The sequence below is a fragment of the Falco peregrinus genome, chromosome 8 (assembly GCF_023634155.1).
Source record: "Falco peregrinus isolate bFalPer1 chromosome 8, bFalPer1.pri, whole genome shotgun sequence".
Lineage (NCBI taxonomy): Eukaryota > Metazoa > Chordata > Aves > Falconiformes > Falconidae > Falco > Falco peregrinus.
Genome location: NC_073728.1, coordinates 60,091,550 through 60,113,847, shown reverse-complemented (window position 1 = coordinate 60,113,847; position 22,298 = coordinate 60,091,550). Strand labels below are relative to the sequence as shown.

The 22,298-nt window shown below is 47.7% G+C and overlaps 2 protein-coding genes across 3 annotated transcripts in view; both read right to left on the bottom strand.

Moving 5' to 3' along the window:
* Nucleotides 1-3,168, bottom strand: LOC129785079 (uncharacterized). The gene is made up of 2 exons (XM_055813123.1): nucleotides 2,928-3,168; nucleotides 1-1,547 (listed from the first exon to the last, which is right to left on the bottom strand). Exon 2 carries the CDS (start codon nucleotides 1,543-1,545, stop codon nucleotides 556-558), a length of 990 nt encoding a protein of 329 aa, XP_055669098.1. The 5' UTR covers nucleotides 1,546-1,547; nucleotides 2,928-3,168; the 3' UTR covers nucleotides 1-555.
* A 7,362-nt stretch (nucleotides 3,169-10,530) lies between these two features.
* Nucleotides 10,531-22,298, bottom strand: part of ADAMTS2 (ADAM metallopeptidase with thrombospondin type 1 motif 2) — a 261,886-nt gene continuing 250,118 nt past the window's right edge. For both annotated transcript variants that reach the window (XM_055811750.1, XM_055811749.1), the window contains 3 exons: nucleotides 21,175-21,304; nucleotides 20,044-20,133; nucleotides 10,531-15,710 (listed from right to left, as the gene is read on the bottom strand). In XM_055811750.1, the coding sequence (XP_055667725.1) occupies nucleotides 15,250-15,710; nucleotides 20,044-20,133; nucleotides 21,175-21,304 (681 nt within the window). In that variant the 3' untranslated portion in view covers nucleotides 10,531-15,249. The remainder of the gene's footprint in view (nucleotides 15,711-20,043; nucleotides 20,134-21,174; nucleotides 21,305-22,298) is intronic.

The window sequence follows — 22,298 nt, the reverse complement described above, 5'->3', positions numbered from 1 at the left end:
AAAAAAATATTTCTCTATGCTACTGCACTAAGAGGTGACCTAGCCAGGGGTATTCTGGTGTCGGCGCAGGGATCTCTCACGGGTCTGCTGGTACCCGTGTGTGTCAGAGAGCGCAGTCAGGGCTGTCCAGCAGTGGCCAAAACGTTGCTTTCAGAATAACTGTCCCCAAGTGCAAGGAACACCTGGCTGTTTGGCATTTGCTGGGAAACAGCAGCAGTTTGATGTTCCAGCAGACCACTTCTTCTCCAGAGCTTCTCCAGATGGGGTTTGTACCCTCTCTAGCTTTTCTCCATGCTCAGGGCAGTTCTGAGTAAGAGGCTGGGGGAGATGCTTGATGAACTCTTGTCTTTCCAAAATGAGAACTAACGGCTGTTTCTTTAGTGGATGTGGCTTGGAGTTGTCCCTTTGCCCACTGATGGGATATGATGGGTAACAAAAGTCTGCCTGACTTACATGCACATTCAAGCCGTTTTCTGTGTAAGGACTCCAGGGAGAGCTTCTAGAGCACAGGGTGGTTGTATATTGTGAATGAAATTATTCTGACCGGTCACTTCTTTACACTTCAGCAATGGCTGGGAGCAAGCAAGCTTTTACCTTTGCTTCTTTCCAAATGCATCTGTGCTCTGAAATCCAGCTATGGAGCATGGCTTTTTTAGGTACCTGGAAACACTCCGAGTATCTCTGCTTAGCGGGGACATCACCCATTACATTTTTGTCACAGTGAGAAGTTTCTCTCCCTTCTTTTTCATCGGTGCCTGCTGTGTTGAACAAAGAAGACTGCCTTCTCACAGAGCAGCGCAAGGCTGGGTTTCCTACCAGCTTCCCTCTGGCTGAAAATGCCGATAGCTCACCACCATTATCGAACACGGGGCCGTTTTCTTTCTGTCTGTGGTTATTCCCTAAAACTGTTCCCTCTTCTCTTCTGAGGTACCTCAGCTCTGAGCAGACTGCTTCTTTCTGCACTGATCTTGGGGAGGGAAGACTCGGAAAACTGAACACCCGTGGAAAATTGGGTTTCTCTGTGGCTTTTTCTTTCATGGTTGGGGGATGAAGCTCACTGTTTGGGGAAGAAGAGTTGCACCGTGAGTAAGCAGTGCTGGAGCTTTTACCATTCAATAAAGCCTTGGAGGAGCAGAGCTTCCCCGCACAGGTGTAGATCTGTGCCAGGGGGTCCTCTCTGGGCCAGAAGTCACCTTCTGCAGGCATGGCTTTTCCCAGCGGCACCACGTTTGAAATTAAATCGGTCAATTTACATTTTGATGTCTCCTGCTGCATCCCCCCACGGGATGGAGACCACCACACATCTTCAAGGTTCTTCAGGGTCTTTCTGTCCTGAACCTTACGGCTGCTCTCAGGAAGGCCTGCGAAGGTGGGCCTGGCAAGGTGGCAGATGGATTGAATGTAGTCATCGCTGGAGTACGAGTCTGGGCTGGCCGCAGTGCTTGTGCGCTTCGCGTTGCTGGTTGAATCTTCCATCGCTTCCTCGTGGGTTTCGCGTATAGTTGGGAGAGGCTTTGAAAGGCTCAATCTTATCCGGGGTGCCATGGCTGCGAAGAACAGACCCGACATGGTCAGCATGTGAAAGCCAGCTGTAGTAAAGAAATCCCAGGCTTGTTTCTATAAAGTCCATGCTACCTGAGCCACCCCATATTTTCTCGTGGCAAAGAGTGGTGTTTATAGAAACTCCATTTTAAAAGTTTGCTGGCAGTACTTTTACATTCATGGCTTCCTAAAGAGCCAATATAACAGAAGCCAAGTGACTATGTGCAGAAGGAAATATAAGATGCATTATAGGTGCTCCCTTCTGGAGCCGTGCGAGGGGCCAGCAGATGAAGCAGTGCGGTGCAGGTGCACCAGCTCATCTCACTGTCCGTGTTGTAGCAGCAAGGGGGGAACTACTCCCCTTATTTGCTGGTCTGCTTGCTGTAACAGGGCTCTGACTTCACGTTGTGTGTGAGCAGGCAAGAGCTGAACTCAACAGGAGAGGAGCTGACCCACCGCTGTGGGGAGCAGCATGTAAATAGAGTGACAATACAGCTGATCTCTTCTAGGAGCTGTAGGTGATAATGTACAGACTTGTTCATTTTCGTCTCTGCCAGTGGTTCATGCATGTAGTTACGGGGTGGTAGATCCTTCTCTGCATGCTTACGTAGAGTCAAAGGGATTTAACCATGCCCTTTATATTCAAATAGTTACCCTCAACTCTTTTCAGGATAGATTTACACCAAACTGCTCCCACTAGTCAGGTAAACCTTTTTTACAAATATTTCATGCTGCAGTGTTTGCTAACTGTACTGATTTTTACTTTTTTCTCAAAATACTCTTCCCTATGCTATGCTTACCTTCCCTTCTGGCAGAAACGGCCGCACACCCCCTTCCTGGTTTGTTTTTGTTTTTTTTTTTAATTACCCCCCACAATGGAATAGGTGAATATCTGCCAACATGATACACCTTTGTTGTGCGATTAAAGGCAGAAGGGCTTCGCCAGCTGTTTTAGTGCCTTGCTGTCACTGCTGGCAACAAACCTGGCGCTGTGGCACCGGCTGCGGGTGGGCCCGGGACCCCCCGCGGGCAGCGCCCCCCGAGCCCCTGCTGGCTCGTACTGGTGCGCAACCCAGGTGCTACTGGTGAAGCCAGGCGAGCTGGGAGCTGCTGGGCTGGCAGCGGCTTGTTTGAAACCTCACGGCCTTTTTATTTCCCTTTCTCCGTTCCGCCTGCTCCTGCCTTCCCCTGCCGGCCAGCATCGGGAGGAAGGCTCGCTGCTGCTGCCGCTGCTGCCCCTCGCCCGCGCTGGGCAGCCCCCCCCATCGGGAGAGAATTAACCTCCCGATTTACAGGCGACCCCTGCCGTGCCCCCCCGCCGGCGCGGCCCCGCTCCCCGCCCGCCGCCCCCCGGCTCCCAGCAGCGGCCCCGGCCGCCCCCCTACCTGCGGTGCGGTGCGGGGCGGTGGGCAGCAACGCCCGCTCGCTCCCCGCCTGCTCCCGCCGCGGAGCGCAGCGCAGCGCCGCCGGGCCGCACCGGGGCAGCGCACGGGCACCGGGGGCAGGGCCGGCCCCTCCCCGGCGGGACGGGCCTCGCCGGGCCTGCGCCGCCCCGGGCTGCCCGTGCGCCGTGCGGTGCGGGAACGGCGCCGCCGAGGAGCCGCAGTGCCCGCACGTGCCGGGGGGGACCCCCACCCCCACCCCCACCCCCACCGCCACCGCCGGGGCTGCCTTCGCTCCTGCTCGGCCTTGCTTGGCGAGCGGGCGGGTGCCGGGCTCGCCCAGGGGCCGGTTGCTCGCAGCCCCGCCGCCGCCCCGCTCCGCCCCTCCCGCAGCTTGGCCCTGCGGAGGCCCCGGGCCGGCTCTAAGCGCCCCCGCCGCCCCCAGCACCGCCCCCGCCCAGCGGGGCCACGCAGCGGCGTTCGGGCGCGGGGCCGGGGCTGGGGCTGGGGCAGGGGCGGCGGCAGGAGCAGGGGCAGGGGCGGCGGTAGCAGCAGGGGCAGGGGCAGGGGCGGCGGTAGGAGCAGGGGCAGGAGCAGGGGCAGCGGCAGGGGCGGCGGTAGCAGCAGGGGCAGGGGTAGGGGTAGGAGCAGGGGCAGGGGCCGGGGCAGCCCGGGCCGTGCGGGGCGCTGGGCGCTGCCTCGTTAACGCGCCGCAACCCGGTCGCAACCCCGCGTGGCTCCGGCCTCCCCCTGCGGCCGCCGCCGCTGGTCGCGGGGCAGGTGGACAGACGTTTTGCGGAAGGTCCTTCTGCTCCTGGTCCGCAGCAGCGCCCTCAGCGGGAGCCGCCCCGGCCGCTGCGGGTTGCGGGGGGGCCGCGCTGCGCAGCATCCCTGCGGGACCCGGGGACCCCCGCCGCCTGTCCCGCGCTGCTGGGAGGGGTGGGGAGAAAAGCAGAGACCCTAGATTAAAAATCGCTGCTTTCCCTTTATTGCAGAGGCTGTCAGTGTTACCAGCCTTGAGGCTGGAATTGGCTTTGGCCGCTGATTTGGGCACCCGAGCCCACGCTCATCATCCAGCCTCTTTCTATCTCCATCTTCGATCATTTTTTTATCTCCAGTGGAAAGCAATAAGCAGCTTAATAGACTTGTGTATCCCAGCTCTCCTTTGGGCATTTTTGAAGCTTGTTGATGTTCGGATAAACAAACCAATTAATCTTTGGGAGCCCTAGATGGATACCAAAGTCAATTCCCATTTGGGGTGTTCTAGGGGAAAATACTGTTACTCCAAATGGGGTCTCTGGGGTGACGCCAGCGCTGCTGGCTAAAGCTAACGTCCACCTGATGGGGCACCAGGGCTATGAGGATGCTTCATAAATAACTTTTGCTTTGGAATATTGCAAGGAATATGTATTTGGGAGGGAAAACATCACCTTATGCTTTCCAAAGTAATGAATCTGTACAGAAAAGAGCTCCTCCAGCCTGGTTTGGCAAACCAGCACCCTGTGGGTACTGGGGGAGCTGGGCAGCTGCATTGAGCTCACCATCTGGATGCAGGTCAGGCCTGGTGGCACCACTGTGACAGCTCAATGATGCCACCACATTGCTGCTGTGCTTGTGCCTGTGGTGACACAGCTGAGCCCTGGGCATTGGGACACAGACATCACTGCCCCGGGCTGCAGTAGCAAAATCCCAGTTTGAAAGGCATCCCAGTTTTGGAGCTCATGCGCTGGGAGGCTGTGCCTGCTGCCAAAATCAGGGCAAAAGACACTAAACTGAAGGTCCATTCCCTTCCCTTTCTGATGAACCCATCTCCAAGGGACATTTAGGGTGCTGTTTTCAAGCTTTCCCAGTAACTGGTAGAACTGTGAATTCTGTAAATTACTGGGTTTTTTCTTTTTATTTAGCAATTTTTACCCTGCTTGGCACCTCTCTGCTTCTGCTCATCTCTGCCCTCCCTCCTCCCAGAGCAGCTGCAGCACCCAAAGGCACCAGCACCCCCAAGGGACGGCCACTGGCTCACGCACGCAATCCTGCCACACCCCTGCCTGCAGAAAAATGGGGCTTTTCGGTGAGCTAGCAAATATTGCGACCGGTGTGTGGTTGGGCAATGGTGACACCTTTCTCCTGTGGTGCAAGCCACTATCTAAAATCATGTCAGCGCGTGTCAGGAAGGGAGTGGTGTTAATGCCAGGCTTGGCTGAAGCGTTAGCTCTGGCCAGGGATGGGGTTAGTGCAACCCTGAGCATCTCTAAGTCTCGGTGCAGCGAGATGCTTCTCTCTTGCATGTTTGTCATTAAAAGTTCAGGACAGGAAAATGGTTTGACCCAATTTGTGCCAGATTCCAGATGATTTGTGTTCTCTAATTACACCCCCCGCTACACACACCCCCCTGCCTGTTAACCTCCTGTGAATTACAGCAAGCAGCTGCTACAGTACACAGCAAAGATGTTCCCGTGAAGCATTAATGAGCCTTTTTTGTATTAACTCAACAGAGCTGAGTTAGAAATGTCGCACCCAAAGCTGTTGCCTTGACTGCAGCTCACACAGTGACTGGTGGCGGCTGCTTGTACAAATGCTGTGATTGATGCACACAGGTCTTCTGGAAATTACCAGGTATGTCTTGGTCTTTTGCAACCCCGGTTGCTGCGAGGGCTGGGTTGCTGCAGCCCGTTGCCATTTAGCACAAAGCTTGTGTGCAGGAGCTGAGCTCTCCATCCAGCTGGGAACAGGGGTGGAGTCCTTTTGGGAGGCTTTGAAAAGGCTCGGGACTGATTTAGGCACTCTGTTTCCTTGGGATTTCAATTAAGCTCAGAAAATTACTCCAGGGAGCCTTCGCTGGGAGTTTCTAGGCCATGCTGGTGTCACGGGTTCATCAGTCTGGCTCTCATCAGCGCCGGCTGCCCACGGCTGGCAGAGAGCTTGGTGCCGGCGCAGACATTTTTTAAAGTACTTTGAAGTCTCAGAAAGTGCGAACCATGGTGGCTGCTCGGTGCCATGGTATTTATTTGAAATAATATAAATATTTTTTAATTTATATTACTGTTCTGCATAAGGTTATCTTGTATCTTCGTAAACGTGCTTTTTTCTATACATCGTTTTAGATTATAGAAACACACATCCAGACCCCAGCCTGGCCATCCTAAAGTGCCTGAATGCTGATGCAAAGCCGTCCCTTTTAGGCACACCCCTGAAGAGGCTGGGAAGCTGAGGGCTGTGGATCGTGGCAGGGCTCGGTGAGGACACTGCTGCCATCACTTGAAGCCTTCTCCTACCCGCGGTCCCACAAAACCCCAGTGCTGCCAGCAGCCCAGGGTGCCGCATCGCTCGCAGCGGCTGCCTGAAGCCAGAGCTGGGCAGGGTGGCCTGGGGATGCTGGTGGTGGCTGGAACATCTGAGAAATCTGTACCGAGGAAAGCAGCGAGCCGTGCAAATGCCATTACATATTACAACCAACAAGCTGTTTCGTGCCAGTCAGGCCTTGCAGAAGAATTGTACTTCACTTGCACAGCTTCTTTCCAAAGCCCCCTGGCATTGCTGGCAGGGGGAATGGGGTCTCAACGTGCCACGCTGCTGATCCACCTCTCCTCATGCTGAAAATAAATCCAGGCGGAGCACAGTTAGAGCACAAATGTGCCGTGCAGAAGACTGGGTGGCTGCTCAGCTCCTGGAGAAGCTGCGTTTGCTTCCCTTTGCTCTGAAGACCTCAACGGCACAGAAGTCCAGTTTTCATTTTTGGGGCCATTATGAAACAGCTGATGTCCATCTTTTAAATATGGAGATCAGTTTTATTTTGGTGGAAGCTGTGCTAGTTGGTCCCACAGAACCCCTGGCAGAGCTCACAAAGGACCCAAATAATTTGAATAAACCTGCCATAAACAACTTTTGTTTCATGGAGAGATATTTAATCACAACAGCAAGAACATCCCAGTCACTTGCAGACAGAAAACAGACCCCATTTTGATGAACAAATTACTTGTTACAAACTGCTCAGCATTTGGCTGCTAATCCAAGCTGCCAGCTCACCCAAGACGGGTTTGTCTTCCCATAGCTGTTGCACTTTTTTAATATAAAAATATTTATAAAATAAAAGAGCTTTGCCTGATTAAGTTAATTATATTTTATGCTGTATATTTTATACTATATAACTGCCAGACCAGTTAATGATAACCCTCAGTGGAAAACCCTGCGATGTTACCATCCTCTAAACTTTCTGTTATCAGCGGGAGTTGGGCTGTGTTTAGATAATAAACTCCCAGAAAATAACTTAATTCTTGAACTGTTTTCTGTGGTTTGGGTGGCGGGGTTGATGGCAGCTTTATTTCTCCGCTGCTGCTGCTGTCTGTGTTTCTCTCCTGGAGGTTTCATGCTTGTTCTTCAGCCCCCAGCTGCTGGTGAGGCATGGGCAGCAGTACAACAGCATCTTGGAACACATCCACACTGCGATGGGGACTGAGCTGAGCGGGTTTTACTCCATCTGGTCCTTCCTGCAACCCCGGGATGCAGAGAGCCCTTCTCACCAGATCAAGGGATTTTTCATCCAAAGTCCAGCGGCTGTTTCATAATCGCACTTCTTGTGCCGTGCCACCATCTAGTGGTAACTCAACTAGAAACTCTGCACCCAGAGAGGTGAAGCAGCCTGAGCAGGTTCTCCATCACCAGCCTGCAGGGAACCCAAGCGCTGCTCCAGGTAGCACAGATGCAAAGTGCAACACAATCACATAAGGCTGGTGGGACCACTCTGCTGATGGAAGTGTAAAATCCAGCAGATTAACTATGATGAGGCTTTTTCCACATGTGCCATCCTACTCTGCTCCTCACTGTAATGAGTTTTTAGAAGTGCACTTGCACTTGGTGGTGTTCTGTGGCTTCATCGCTTCGATCCCTGCTTGGCTTTGGAAAGCTGCTAATGAAGGAGGGATTGGGGAAGAGTGGTGGGGAGGGTGCAGGGGAAGCGAGCACAGGAGAGTGATGCACACTCACACACATGTGCAGCTCCTGTGGGATTTCCAGGCATTCAGCCCCCAGGGAGGCTCTGCACCACTTTTGGGACACATTGCGCCAGCAGCCCTCCGGTGGGTGGCTGAAATCATGCTGCACCCCCTCGCTGCCTGTGGGGGCAGGCAGGTTTGCACAGCACTTTGGAGGAGCGATGTTCTGCCTGGTGTAATTGAGAATAACCTGAACAACTGCTTCCCTGGCCTGGGATTGCTCCTTGAACTGTTTTTTGTTGTGGGTTGTTTTTTGTTTGGTTGGTTTTTTTTTCAGAGAGTGCTCAGCAGAGCCAGCCATGGGACTCCCTGACTGTTTGCTTATTTCTGCACCGCCGAGCTGTAAGTCGTCCTCCCAAGACACGAATATTTGCCCAGGGAGGCCCTGCTTTACCAGCACAGGCTCCTTGCTCTGCCCAAGCTACCTCTTGCTAGTGTTAGCCTTGCAAGCAGATTTTTGAGGGTGTCTGCTGGAAAGCTCCAACCCCAGCCCATTCCTCCTTGTTGAACCAGCTGCCCTCCAGGTGATCCTGCAGCTCCTGTGACTGCCTGTGCCGCAGCAAGGGATCCCCTCACACACAAATTGTCTCACGCCATCTATCAAACAGCTGAGCCCCCTGGCAGTGCCCGGCACCACCCCCCTTACAGCCTCAGCAGTGCATGGGCCAGTTTTGCTTCTTCCAAGGCCAGAGCGGTGGTTCCCATGAATACAGCAGGATCTCCCCTCAGCATCTCTTCAGGATGGGGTCCTCAGGCATGGGAGACAGAGGTTGCAAGTGTCAAGACCCATTTTGCAGTGCAATGCGTGGTTTTAGCACTGAGTCTGTGGCTTGCCACTGATGTATCACACGCGGTGGGTTTGCTCTGGGGGGATGCACGGAGCCAGGTGTAGCTTCAGGTACAGGAACAGGCGGAACACCAGTGTGTGGTGTTTGTGGATGCTGTAGGAGTAGGATACTGTATGGGCATCATCTATGTGAACAAGGTAAGGCACTGTCCCTTCAGCTTCCCTCTTTCAGGATAATGTTCCCTTTCCTTCCACTGCCAGCAAGCTTCTGTTTTAATGCACACGCTGCATTGAGCTGGGTAAACAAAGCCCAGCAAGCGCTGTGGTCAGTGGTGTTTACCCCCCCGCAGCGCCAGGCTTCCTAGAAGGAGCTGCTACCTCCAGTGAGACCTGAGCTGGGCCACTCAGTTTTGGGGACATGAGAATAAGGTTTTCAACTGGATGAAGCTCCTGGAGCAAACACTCCTGGGGCTGTTCCCACAACACGGCTTCCCAGGCTCATCCAGCCCCAGGTACCTGCCTCCATCTACAGGTAAACTTGGAGAAAGGTGTTAAGCTGTCATGGGCTTTCCGAAGCGGTGACAGTCCCCCAGCAGGGCCCAGGGGACAATCACAGTATTTCCCCTTAGAGATGAGGCAAATTTCGAAGTTAAAAATATATTTCTACATTAAAAATATTCTGCCGGTTCCCTTTGCATTTAGCATCACCCCCACGCTGGGGAAATGCTGCTCAGGAGCTTTGGTACCTGCAGGGGCCAGAGCCACCCCCCCGGGGCCATGTGTACACCTGTGTCTGTCTGTCCAGGCTGCCACCTGGGCACCAGTTATTGCCCAGCTCTGAAGGATGGATGCCAAGGGGCCAAAAAGCTGATGTAGGACAGGAAGAGACGGCCTCCTGTAATTGTCATCTTTAGGCATTAAAGACATAGAGAGGAAGACCGGGGCAGGAGGGAGGGGTGTTGGATGTGTTTGACACCACCATGGGTGCTTCTCGTGGTTGGGGTATGGACGTGAGACCCTTTCCCATGGCCGCTATAAAAATCCCAAAATCTTTCAGTTGGGAAAGCAAAAGCGAATTAAAAAATCACCCTTGTCACAGCTGGAAATTAGATACTATATCAGTTGTCACAGTAAATGAAACCCAGGTTATAGCCAATCCACTGTTTTATCAGGGCATTTAAGTAAGTAAATGTCTTTTCCATATTAAAAATGCTGAGGTAGTTCGTTACCTGGTTAAAGAACACACTGGATTGAATGCACTGCATGGTGCTAACTGAATAATCAAGGTAAGCGGGGACTTTTCAAATCCTCAAGCAACAAACTTCAGTTAGATGGGAGAGATTCATTTATGCTTTAAAGGAAACTTGGCTGTGAGGGTGCAGGTTATGGCAGGAAAATGTATGCAAAAGAATTTCATGGAAAGGAGCAATTATTTTATCAATAGGACATGCAAAGCGAAATTTGCCCATCAGTCCTGAATAGAAGCCCAAATACCTGAGCCTTTTAAGCAGATGATACACGGACCAGGATGGATTTCAGCCGAACTTAAAGGCTGAGAGCCTCAAGCAGGTTTAAGTGAGTTTAATTTCTGTGCCGTTATCAACTGAGGTTTTGGTCCAGTGACTTCATATTTGGCCTTGGATAACGGATGTTGTAGCAAGGATGCAAGACTTTGGCAGCAGGTGTATCCCAATTCCACTTCATTAAGATCAAGTTTTAGAAACTGAATTGGTTTTGAGTCTGAAGATGCTGGTTCTTCTTCACCCAGCATCTCCGCATAATGTTACTTCAATGAAAAAAGCACAGGGAAAAGTCAAACACTTTGCAAAAGAACACAGACATTTGAATTTAATAAATTATAAAATTAAAGATTCTAATTTGTATATACATTTTTAATATACAAGAAATGGCTATTTATTGCAATTTCTGTTAAGGCATATGTAAGTGAATGGAAGTTGCATATAGATACTCAGATGAACATAGCTAATACTGTGCATTGTAGGTGAGTAAATAAGACATTAAATGCATTACGTAATAAAATAAAACATAAACCCCTTTGAGTACTGGTAAAGCACCATTTCTAGAATTCTCAAAATATCTGAAAGCATTCTATGGAGATGTTGTGAGACTAAATATTGAATGGATATATGAATATAAAAAGTGATGCATTCATAACAGATTATGGAAATTTTTAAAGGAATGTTGGTGAAAAAAATGGCAGTAGATTGGATAGATTGGAGCCAAGAGAACCAGAATTGGTTTGGGATCTTTTTTTTTTTTTTTTCATGAGGGGCTGTCACTTGAATTTTATGTTTAAACCAACAGAAAAATGACAATTTACAAAGCTGTGTACTTGCACGGTTAGATCACAAAATGCTTAACAGGAGCACATCGCTTTAGCTCTCAGATCTCTGAGATGGTCTCTGCAGGAATATACTTACTTACAAATCTGCTTTAGTTTCTGGGGTTTAGGTTACAACAAAATACCACTCTGCTCATTATGTCTCAAAATGCAGTACCTGGGCAACAGCAAAATGGTTACAGAAGACACACTACAATGATGCTCTTGCCCAATTATAGCATTGTAGAAAAAAGCGGAACAGTTGTCAAAGCTCAACCAACCAAAAAACGACCGCTATTTCCATTGCATGACATGGAACAAAGATCAGCTGAAAGCAAAACCCCTTGGGCTGCTTTTTCTTTATCAATAGAGATTTGCTCTGTTTTCCAGTAGAAGTGAGGTCTATGTCCTTAGGAAATGACCAGCATGGGGAACTGCTGAAAAAACCTCACCTTCTGAAAAATTCATGCCAGCTTGAAAAGAAGGCATCTTTCCTGGTCTGAAGAGACTTTTTTTCCCCCCTCATGCAGCAAGACTGTAAAGAGAAGGCAGCTGGTGACCCTGTGCCGTAAGGAGATGGACCAGTCAGTCTCTTTCCATCAGCATCTCACTGTCTTGAGCCACCTAGACTGAAGCTGCTCCTTCAAATATCATTTCAGTGTTCCCCAAATAACAGCTAGACAGTAGAATTAAAACCAGGGAGAAATAAACCAAATTAAATCTCCCAAAAGGTGAGACTGAGAAGGGAGCAAGCCCTTCTCAAATGCAGATGCCACTAGGCATTGCGCCGGGTCCCTAACGAACACCAGCCCCAGCGCAGCACCACACCAGCCTTTGGGAGACTGCTCCTGCTCCAAGATGCAGCAGAAGTTTCCACCTTACCTGGAAAAATACTTTTGGTTTGTTAGATTGCAAACTGACTCACTCTAGAGAAAGAGCAAAGCAGTCAAGTTTCTGAGCTTTGCAGGTTCAGCCAGGGTGTCCGTGCTGCATGTGACGGAGCGAGCCCCGGCAGCTCAGCCTTGCCCAGCCCACAGCAGTCCTGGCTGCTGGGACACACGGCTGGAAATACTCAGTGCAGAACCACCCTGGCCTTTTTTAGATGTTGGGTCACCATGCTGGAACAGGCCTTTCCTTCTGCTGTTTGCTGAAAGGTTACCTGAAGTTGCACCAAATACATTCCTGCCCCACTTGCCATTGGGACTCAACTTCAGAGTCCTTTGGACAGAAGAGGCTGTTTGTGAGGCACCATCTGAGCTGTGGGCACGTCCTCCCCTGGCGTTGCTTTATGGTGCCTGGTGGACTGAGCCCGTTCCAGAAGTTAAGAACAGAAACTATGAGATGGGTTATCTCAGGCTTCTGGAGGTCAGAGAAATGGGTCTCTGTACAAAGTCCCAGAGTAAGCCCGGTACCCTCCAGGCAGCCAACTTCTACCTCCCCACCTGCGGCACTTTGAGCCCCCAACCCCTCTCTACCCTTGGGTTTGTAAGGGTTTTTCCTAAGTTTACTGGATGCTTGGATGTGCTTCCAGGCTATGAAAAAGCTGGAGGTTGTGGTTTATTTTTATTGTCGACAGAGCTAAAAGCAGGCAAATAAATTGAAGGGGAAAAGATGAGTTTTACACTAACCACATCTGTGTAAAGGAAATGTGGAAGGCAAGAAATACCCTGTCTACAGGCTGGAGCACAGCTACAGCTGTCTCCCATGGCACAGCAGCTGGAATGATGTTGACTTAGACACATCTTCCTTGCTCATAAATAGCATGGTGGGGTTTTTTTCCCTTCAGTGCTCATTACTACATTGCTCTGTTTTGCACAGATGTGACCCGACCCCTACGCTGTTACTAAGACTTGTCCTGTCTGTAGGCCACCACAAATCCCTTGGCGCAAGGCTGCTGGGGCCAGCGTCTGACTTGCCTGTGCGTCGTGGCTCCCTAACAGCAGGCAGCCCACGGAGCAGGGCTGGGGCGAGCAAGGGCTACCACATGGGCAACTAAAGGTAAGCAACTTTTGACTGCAGGAAAATGCTTAGTGTCTCAGTAGTTAAAAAAGTCTGAGGTGAGACTCCTGCCACTGCCCCAGCCAAACCAGAGCTTTAGTTTTACTTTTCAAAACCAGAACAGATTACTTTGTTGCTTGTGCTGGCTGCTGCTTTCACATCTGCAGCCACGTCTGCTTGGCCCAGATGTTTCCTAGTGCTCTGGACTTTTACCAGACCCATTATGCTTCCCAGTCTTCATAGTCTTCAGCATAACTCCCATCCCTGAACTACCTGAGCTGCTCCTAAACACTCACCCAAGCGTATCACCCCAGTCCTCTGTAAGGAGGGATGCTCAGTGCCATCATACCAGCTGAAAACATTCTTCCTCTGCTTTGGCTAGTATTTCCATAAAGTACTTTTCTTAAATCAGGTCTTGTCCTTCAAAGACTTCTGGCCACAGTTCAGGCCCGGACAGTTCAAGATCTCAGTGCTGCAAAGACCGCTGCTCCTGCAGGCTCTCGCCTCCCTTCCAGCGGGACTGGCTGCTTTGGAAGAGGAGACTGGGCAGCTCATTCAGCTGTGGTGGTCGAGGGCAGAAAGCAGGGTCACAAGAACCCATTGTGGTTCACCTTGCAATACTTGTGAAGCTCTTTGCCAGCAGCCAGGCCACAAAAGACGTTACACATTGCTGGAAACTCAGAGCATTTCCAATAATTATGTGACTGTACATACAGGCTTGTTACTGGCACTGCTGCAAGCTAAGACCAGCTCAGGCTGGAGGATGAGATCTTACTCTCAGACTGGAAAATCTGATCTAGGAGCCATCAGACCTACCTAGCGGTAAAAGAAGGATTTCAGGGAAGCCCCGGGCTCTGCAGGAGGCTTACCAGCAAAGAGGAAACAAATGGAGGAGTCCAAGCCAGGAGACAGGAGAAAAACTGCTCAAGTGCCACCCGCAGCAGGAACCAGCCACGCTCCTGTCTCTGCAGTGTGAGAGCCAAGCTGCACTCATCTTCTGATCTCCAACCAGGAATTCAAAATGACTTATGAAAACCATGATGACCCTGAGGGGAAAGGAAGTACTCAAAGGGTTGTCAGGTTACACATTTTAAAAAGTTTCTAGCAGACCCGGTGCTGTGAGTACACGTGTGTGTGTATGTGTGTACGGACATATGTAAGGGCACAGCAAACGTTCACTTCTGCACCAATAAAGCTGTCCTAAGGGAAGGAAGATAATACAAAATTATTTCCTCCAAAATAACCTCATCCTACGGAAGAAAAAAACATGTTGTCTTAACAAAGCACCAAAGGCAACAAGAATCCAGTCATCTTTAAGTTAAGCAGTATGTGGGTAGGAAAAAAATCAGACCAATAAAAAAAGCACCAACCAACAAAACCCACTGAGGCTGTTGCATTACAGGAACTTAAAGACTATAAAAAAATACAGATTATTGTAAACAGAAAGATTAGGATGTTGTCAGTCCAAGTTGGCTGGATCTACCCTACTAAATGTCTTGCACGTCTTCAAAAGTTTAGGAGAATCCTTTGAAATTGTGTATGGAAATACGTAAACTACTGTTTGCCACTTTTTAATTTACTCAATATATATGGCTACAGAATTTTCTGTATATTTTCTTATGCAGCACCGGTTAAGAAAGCTATGTAAGCACATGCCTAGCTGTAACCACGGGAGCAGCTCTACCAAAGTCAGCTAAACTGAGCCTGACATGTCCTCAAGTACCTTCCTGAACCGGGGGCTGCGTTAGTGCCCGGGTTTGTGCAATGCACAGAAGCATCACAGGATTGCTGACCACCTGCTTGTCAGTGTTAAAGGGATTTATTATGTCTTGGGACTGTTTTCCTCCATCCTAAGTGTAACTCCCATGACTGTTCCCAAGCAGTTTTACACAGGCATGGAAGACTTACAAGAGCCCATAAACAAGAAACCTGCTAACCTGGCCTAGGTATTACAGTTTGGATTCAGTGAAAGGCTGTCATCATATTGCACTAATACTCTACCATACCCTGTAAACCTAGCCATCAAAGTGTTCCCATTAGCACTTATGAAACAATCTGTCATTTCCATTTATAGTAGGCTTGAGAATTCGGCATCTCTGCCATAGCACCACTTTGATTTCCCCCCATTTTTAGTCTCTACGACATGGGCAATAGTATGATGTCAGTAACATCTCTATAAGAGAAAAACATTGTTTGTGCCATATTTCCATTTTAGTTTATTTTCCTAAGAGTCTCTTTTTTCCTTTTCTCAGCAATCAGCTCCTGAATTCTTTGATTCCTTGTCCTTTCGTAAGGTATCCTTCTCCGTGTAATGATGTTGTGCTGTGATACTTCATTATCCAGCCCATCGATTTTATAGGGAACATCCACTGCATTGATTTCTGGGTGCTCCTCAGTTGCATTGGAAGGAGGTGCACGTGTTTTGGAAACAGGAGGGCTGGTGGCAGACTGCGTGGTGGACACTCCCGTGGGAGGGCTGAGGGTTGTCAGGTGCTCCTCCTCAATGACATTATTCTTATTTACGTTAGAATCGGTTACATTGCTGTCCTCTGTTATATTGCTGTACATGTTACAGGACTTGCAACACAGCTTATTGTAACCAGGAATCGAGCAGTAACGAGAGAGAACTTCCATGCGACAAAACATTGACTTGTCTCCTTGACAATGATCTTCTGAAAGAGAAAAAGGGAACGGATAAATAAAGAGCATCTTCAAATTAATCAGAAAAAGAAACACAGCTGAAGCTTTGGCAGTGGGCAGAGGGTTTGGTATTTAAAGTGGGATGGGAAACAGTCAAATGAGTCTTCTATAAGCAGAAGCAGGTTTAGTATTAAACCGAAAACTCAGCTCACTTCAAGGGATGCAAAAGCTGTTCTGAACTGTTTGTACCAGCCCCATCCACGCTATAGACCGTAACACTAATGTTTGGCTTCACGCTCTGGAAGTGCTACCCTTGAAGACCATGCAGCCACGACGAACTGTGTTCCTGCCTTGGCTTAGAGTTCAAAACACACCAGTAGTACTGTGTTGTTGCTAACGCTACATTAAACCCCCAGAAAGTCACCAAGGTATACTGAGAAATCTTTTTTCCCCTCTTCGCTCCCTTTAATGCTTTCCTGCAGTCTAACAGTGACTGACCACAGTCAGGGTAATTTGCATTTAGCTGGACTGTCTCAGGAAAGCCAAGGCTTAATTTGATGTGTACCGTGTAACTCTCAGAAGTAACCTATCTCCCACTGGAGTGATATTTTTGCCAGGTACCTCTATTCTGAAAACAGAAGCATTGCCTGAGCATGTCCCTTGGTCGAGAGAAAAACGGTGCATTTATCATAACGCTTCTCTCCTCCTGCTAGAAGGGAGCGGATATTTTCAGAACAACCACCAGTGTGGTGCAGGCAAGCCAGCCCATTAATGACTGGGAGACTCAGTAACAAGTCCCAGTTTTTGTGTCGCTGACTGGAAAACTGTAATAAAAAATAAAAAAGCGAGCAATAATTGATAGGCTTTAAGCTGTCAGTAGCTGCTACAACAATCTGCACTGCAATAATGCTGAAATACAGGTGGCAAAATGTAGGCTTAGGCATTAAAGGTGAACTGGTCAAACTGTATTATTGTTTGAGAAACATAAATAGAAGCCTACTCAGAGATTACTCAAGCCCTTGTGATTTCTGCTTAGAGGAGGTAGAGGACCATATGGATTGGCAGCGGATGGATGGTGAGGGGTTAGCAGGGTCCTTGGAGAGAAAGCTACCTGTCCCCTGTCCTACACACACGTCTGCAGCTCCTGTGCCTCCAGGCTGCAGTGATGGAGCCAGGAACTATCAGCAATTGCAGTGAAGGAAAAATCCCAACATGCAGCCCACACTGAAAGCAGGAGGAGTCAGAGGGCTTGTAGGAGAGGAGAGGGCTGAGGGGAATGGCAGACTGACCAGCACTTGGCATAAACAGTAACAAAACATTTTCTCTGTGGCCAGAGAGCTGCGGCAGAGATGAAATCACTTCTGATCCTCTCCCTGCTCTCACTCCATTTCCATCTACTCTTACAGTAAAGGATGAGTAACTCTAATTACTTGCCTTTATTTAGAGTGTACCCGATGGCAGACAGCGTGCTCTAGTTGGTGTGTTACTGGAGCTTTATTTTACCACCCTGCTACAAACACTGGCTTACCCTGCCAGCAACCTTACAGCAAAGCAGAGAACCAGAGCAGATTCAGAGATACCAAGTGAACTCAGAAAGTGTAGGTGTTGCCTCTTCACTCATCCTCAGTTAACAAAATAGGGCATTATAGGTGTTTAATTGGCAAACATATCAGTCTAAAATAAACTAATTAACTGTTGCTGCTGCTTCAAAATGCTAGTGCTGGCTGCAGAAGGCGGGAACACCTTCCCTGCCTTGTATTTATGCCCCAATTGGTGTTGCATTTGTTGCAGAAAAGCAAAATTCTGGTTCCTATTTTTGAACATGTCAATTCATTTTCATACTTTTCAAATGCTAAACTCAGCTGCTGCTGGAAATAAAGAACAACTCCTTCCTCAGGAACCTAAGACCTCTGCCTTGCTTTTAGAGACATTTTCAAGCCAGTCTTTAAGAGCTGGAACCGTTCATGTCTGCATGCACAACTCTACACAAAGGACTGCATGTGCCTATACAGCTTTATAGATGTTTTTACATACCATGTAGAGTCCCCCTTTGAATATTATGCCTTGTGTTACACGATCTTAACGCAAGCTTCTCCAAATGGCTTGCAAAATAAAAGCCAACAGATAGAATGTTTAAATGTAGTTTCCACAAGGCAGATCTGTTCTTGGCTTTGTAAGAATCCCTAAAAGCACCTTTAGAAAAATGCCTTTTTTTTCCTATGAAAAATACGTAATGTCAAGCTTAAAAATACATGAAAATAAAACTGCATTATGTAATATGTTTAGTGACATCTGAGAAGTTATATAAATAAACTCTGTAATTTATGAATGTGAGAACGAAATTTTTATCCCCCATCCAAACCAAAATATCCAGATTTGCTGAACTTTCATTTATTTTTACTTGCAGTATGCATGACAGACTGGAAGTATATCTTCAAAACATCAGTAAGAAAAAAATAAATCAGTTTCACAGTCACTTTGGTACACATTAGTCTCATAAAAAAATATTGAAAAGCAAACTGAATTGGCACATCTTTAATATTATGTTAAATACATACAAAACACTAATAAAATATCCCTGATAAACCAAAGTGCATATAGACATAGTGCACAATGCCCAGATACCTTATTGCACCATTCTCTATAGCCACCCATCTCTTGAAACATCACTAAACATTGTCTATTTAAAGGTAACAGTCATGAATATATTTATACAGTTAAACACCGATTATTTTACATAACAGTATTCAGTGCCAGATACGTGTCTTTGCTTTTTCACTTTTTCATGTAAATTGTTAACATGTTTCAGGAAATTGTCATATTAACAGCAAAATTTAAATATGTGATCACATGATAATGACAAGTTTGAAGTGCTACACTGTTGACGACCCAAAGATTCAAAAATGCCACTTTTCCAAAAAATATGAGCAATGCAATAAGGTAGTAATTTGCTCCAAGACTGCGATTTTAAAGTTGATACGCTTCTACTATTGGTACTGACTGTCACAAACAGGTTTATGACTTGTGAATTCCAAATCTTCAACACAAACACTGAAGGTGAAGCAAGAATGCCAGTTAAATTTCAGTAAGTCAGGTCACAATCCTGTCTTGATGAAGATATGGATATGCACTGTGCAAATTAACCTCGGATTAAATTTACTGCCTTCTAATAGTTAACATTCAAGTAAAAACACTCCATATGAAGATTAACTGAAGGTACCAGTGTACTGTTTATATTTAAAGCTGGATCTGGTAAATTAATGCCATTTACATTTCAACATTAAGGCATTTTTCTAAAATTCTTCTTCTAAGCAAAAAAAGCAATAAAAATTGAGGTAATTCTGTAGTAGTTCACACTGTTATGTTTGCCAGTTGACACATCTATAGAGCATACATACACACACACACATACAACCGCACCAGTCAAGTCAGACATGCACATGGTGAAAAAAGACCAAAGATGCAATGAGTATAAACAGCTCCATGCTGAGCAGCTGGAGACATCGTAGTCAATGAAAACATCATATTGCCTCTGCCAGGTTAAGGAAAACACCACCACGCAACCTTCAGCACGGACCATGCCTGTTCTGCTTCAGTTTTGCTTCTAAAGTGAAAGTACGCAAAACTGGCAAAAATTGTGCGACGGGAAAAAGGAATGCAGCTTTTCTCAAGGAGAAACATTTCAAACCACCACCGGGAGTTTGGCGAGAGCGGACGGCGTCATAGCAGCATGGAAAGTACCGACAGAAACTGAGCTTCTGCTTCCCAGTGAGCCCTCCACGGGTTACAAACATAAATATGAGGGTCAGGAATAAAAAAATGAGTAGCAAGGGTGAGTAAAGCAACGGTACCGCAAAGGAAAGTGGAATGAAAAAGTTCTTTCACTCATCAGACTACCCTGTCGGCGAACTGAAACTAGAGAGTTATGAGATCTAGGGGTTTTAGATAAAGGAGAACTTTAGCACTACAAGGTGTCATTATTGTGATGTGATCACATTCACAATAAGTTCTCAGTTTTGCTATCAAACTGAACATCATGAACCAGTAAGAGCCTTTTTTCACCACCACCAAGCAACAAGCAAACTGATCCCAGCTCCCTTTCAGAGGACTGCAACATACTGTGGAGATCCAACTTCACACATCCAATACTTCAAGACCTCCACCACCAGTGCTACGCAAGCTCCAGAGAAGAAAGACACCGAGCACCGAGTGCCTGGTGTGAAAAAAAGATTCAGCCCAAGATTTAAACTTCGCAAAGTCAAGGGAACTTTCCGCATAGAGAGAAGAAGAGAGCAAAAGGCAAAGTCCACATTCGGTGTGGCATGCATTTAAGGGCAAAGGCAGAGTTATAAATGGGTCTTTTACTTGAAGATATTTTCTGGATGGGGTAGTCTGGATCAGGTCTTGACAGCCATTGTATCATGTAGGTTTTCTTTGAAGGATCAGAAACATTTCCTTGAATAGAGGAAAAAAACAGATGTAACACAACATACGTTAGCATTAAGTAGCTGACCTCTCAGAAGTGGATAAGCTAAGAGAGTGAGTGGGCTCCGAGGGCAGAGAGCCTGGGGAAGGACTGTGACCGGGCTGTGCACTTTTAGGCAGAGGCTGCTGGTTGGTTTTTTTTTTTTTTGCCAGTTTGCTACAACTTGTGCCCAGCTCTTGACAACACCCAAGATAGCCTGAAGGCCACTTCTGCAGCAGCACTTGTCACAGCAGCATTAAGTATGTCCTAAGATACATCCCGTCTGGTTTAGTTACAACGCCTCTTTAAAATCTTTGTTTTGGAGACTATAATTGACAGCTTGGTTCTAATTAATTAGGAATCAAAAGCAACCCTGAGAAATACACGAGGAATGAAAGAAAAATATGAATTACTTAAATAGGAATATGTAAAACAGTCTCACCAGTATAATTTGCACAGCTGAAAAGCTAACAAGGATAAAGGCATTAGTTTCCTGGATTAAGTAGGAACAAATTTATTCTACTTTAAAAAAAATGGAGTTAGATAACCCCTGAAGAGAACTTGTGCTTGACAGAATGGAAAGTAATCTCGCTGAAGATGGGGAAAGCAAAGAGGCATCTTTGTCCATGCTGCCTTTGATTAACCACAACCCAGCAGCCTCTTGCCCAGCCCAGCAGGTCTCAGGGGTGCAGGGCCAGGCCCAGGCAGAGCTTCTCACCCAAGGGACCTGTCACCTGCTGGCCAGATCCAGCCAGCACTGCTGTGCTGAGGTCCGCCCCAGCTGCCCACGCTGCCCTGGGGCAAGCGGCGCTCCGCACCGTGTGAAGAGAACAAGCACGTGCCCAAGAAGCCCATCGGCCACACAACAGCGCTACATTCAGAAAGCCTGCTTAAAACCGGGGCTATGGAGAACCACCATCCCAGGCAGATGTAGCACACAAGTATAAACCCGACTAAGGCATTTCAAACAAGTACAATCAACATAACCTTTTTTCAGCAAGTAACATATGCTAGAGAAGTCAAGCACTTACTTGGACATGGAGGTAGTCTGCAAATCCGTACTGTCTCTGGTTTATTTTCTTTACAAAGGCCGATAGCGTTGTCCCTGGTCCGGCACAGGACCGGGCGATCCTGCGTGCCATTGCCGCAGCTGACAGAGCACTGGAAGGAGATGTACCCGTTAGAGCCCCAGCCACCCTTTGGAAACAACAGGTTAGAAATTAGCTTTTAAATTTTAAACCACTGCCCTTGATTTGAGCCGAGACGGTACGTTCTTTGAACCACCACAGAACCTAAGCAAGAGGGAGAACCACTGCTTTCTCTGCTATGCCAGTAACCGTGACACACTCCCAGAAAAAGCTTGAGCAATGAAATATCAACTGTAAACGTGAGGCCTCTATTCACGGCGTGCACCAGGGATGGCACGTGACACCTATTCAACCCAGTGGGGATAAAAATTGTTTGTGCTTATTTGCATGGTACAGTTCCAAAATAAAATGTTTCTCCAAATGCAGCCATGCTTTTTGAACAATTTAATGGAGAAACGCTGAGGTGAACTGGAAGGATCCAGCATATCAAAATTATAAGAACAATTCCATGTTGCAATATTCTACTCACATTTCCTGCCTTTTGATGACTGCAAAGACTTGCAAATATGAATAGGTGGAACTTCTTACTGCTTTAGTAAATACTTCAGCAAGAAAGGACAGCAACATTGCATTTCTTGCTCACATAATGAGTTAGCCAAAGAGCCAGGGATGGAATGCAGAAAAAGCCCAGCTCCTGACACTTGTTATGAGAGTGACTGAATCCTGTTTTGCCCAAAGCAATGGCAAACTAGAAAGGTTTATGTATAGATGCTCTGTATTTCCATAGTAAACTAGGCGAAAAACTTTGTCCTTCGGGTTATGGACAGAACCTTATGAGGATGAGCAGCTAAATCTGCTGAAGGCCTTTACATTGAAGATGCTCACACCTTTGAATCTCCACAAGTGTTGGTGCCTAACTTCCTTAGGTGCCCTTAATCACAGGGTCTGAAGACTTTGAAGTCTTCTTTACTTGAAAGAAAATAAAACAGCAATAAAAGAATTAACTTCCCTTCTCTCAGCGTAAGTCAACAGGTGAATGACTGTAAGCAGCATAAAGAGCAGGTAGA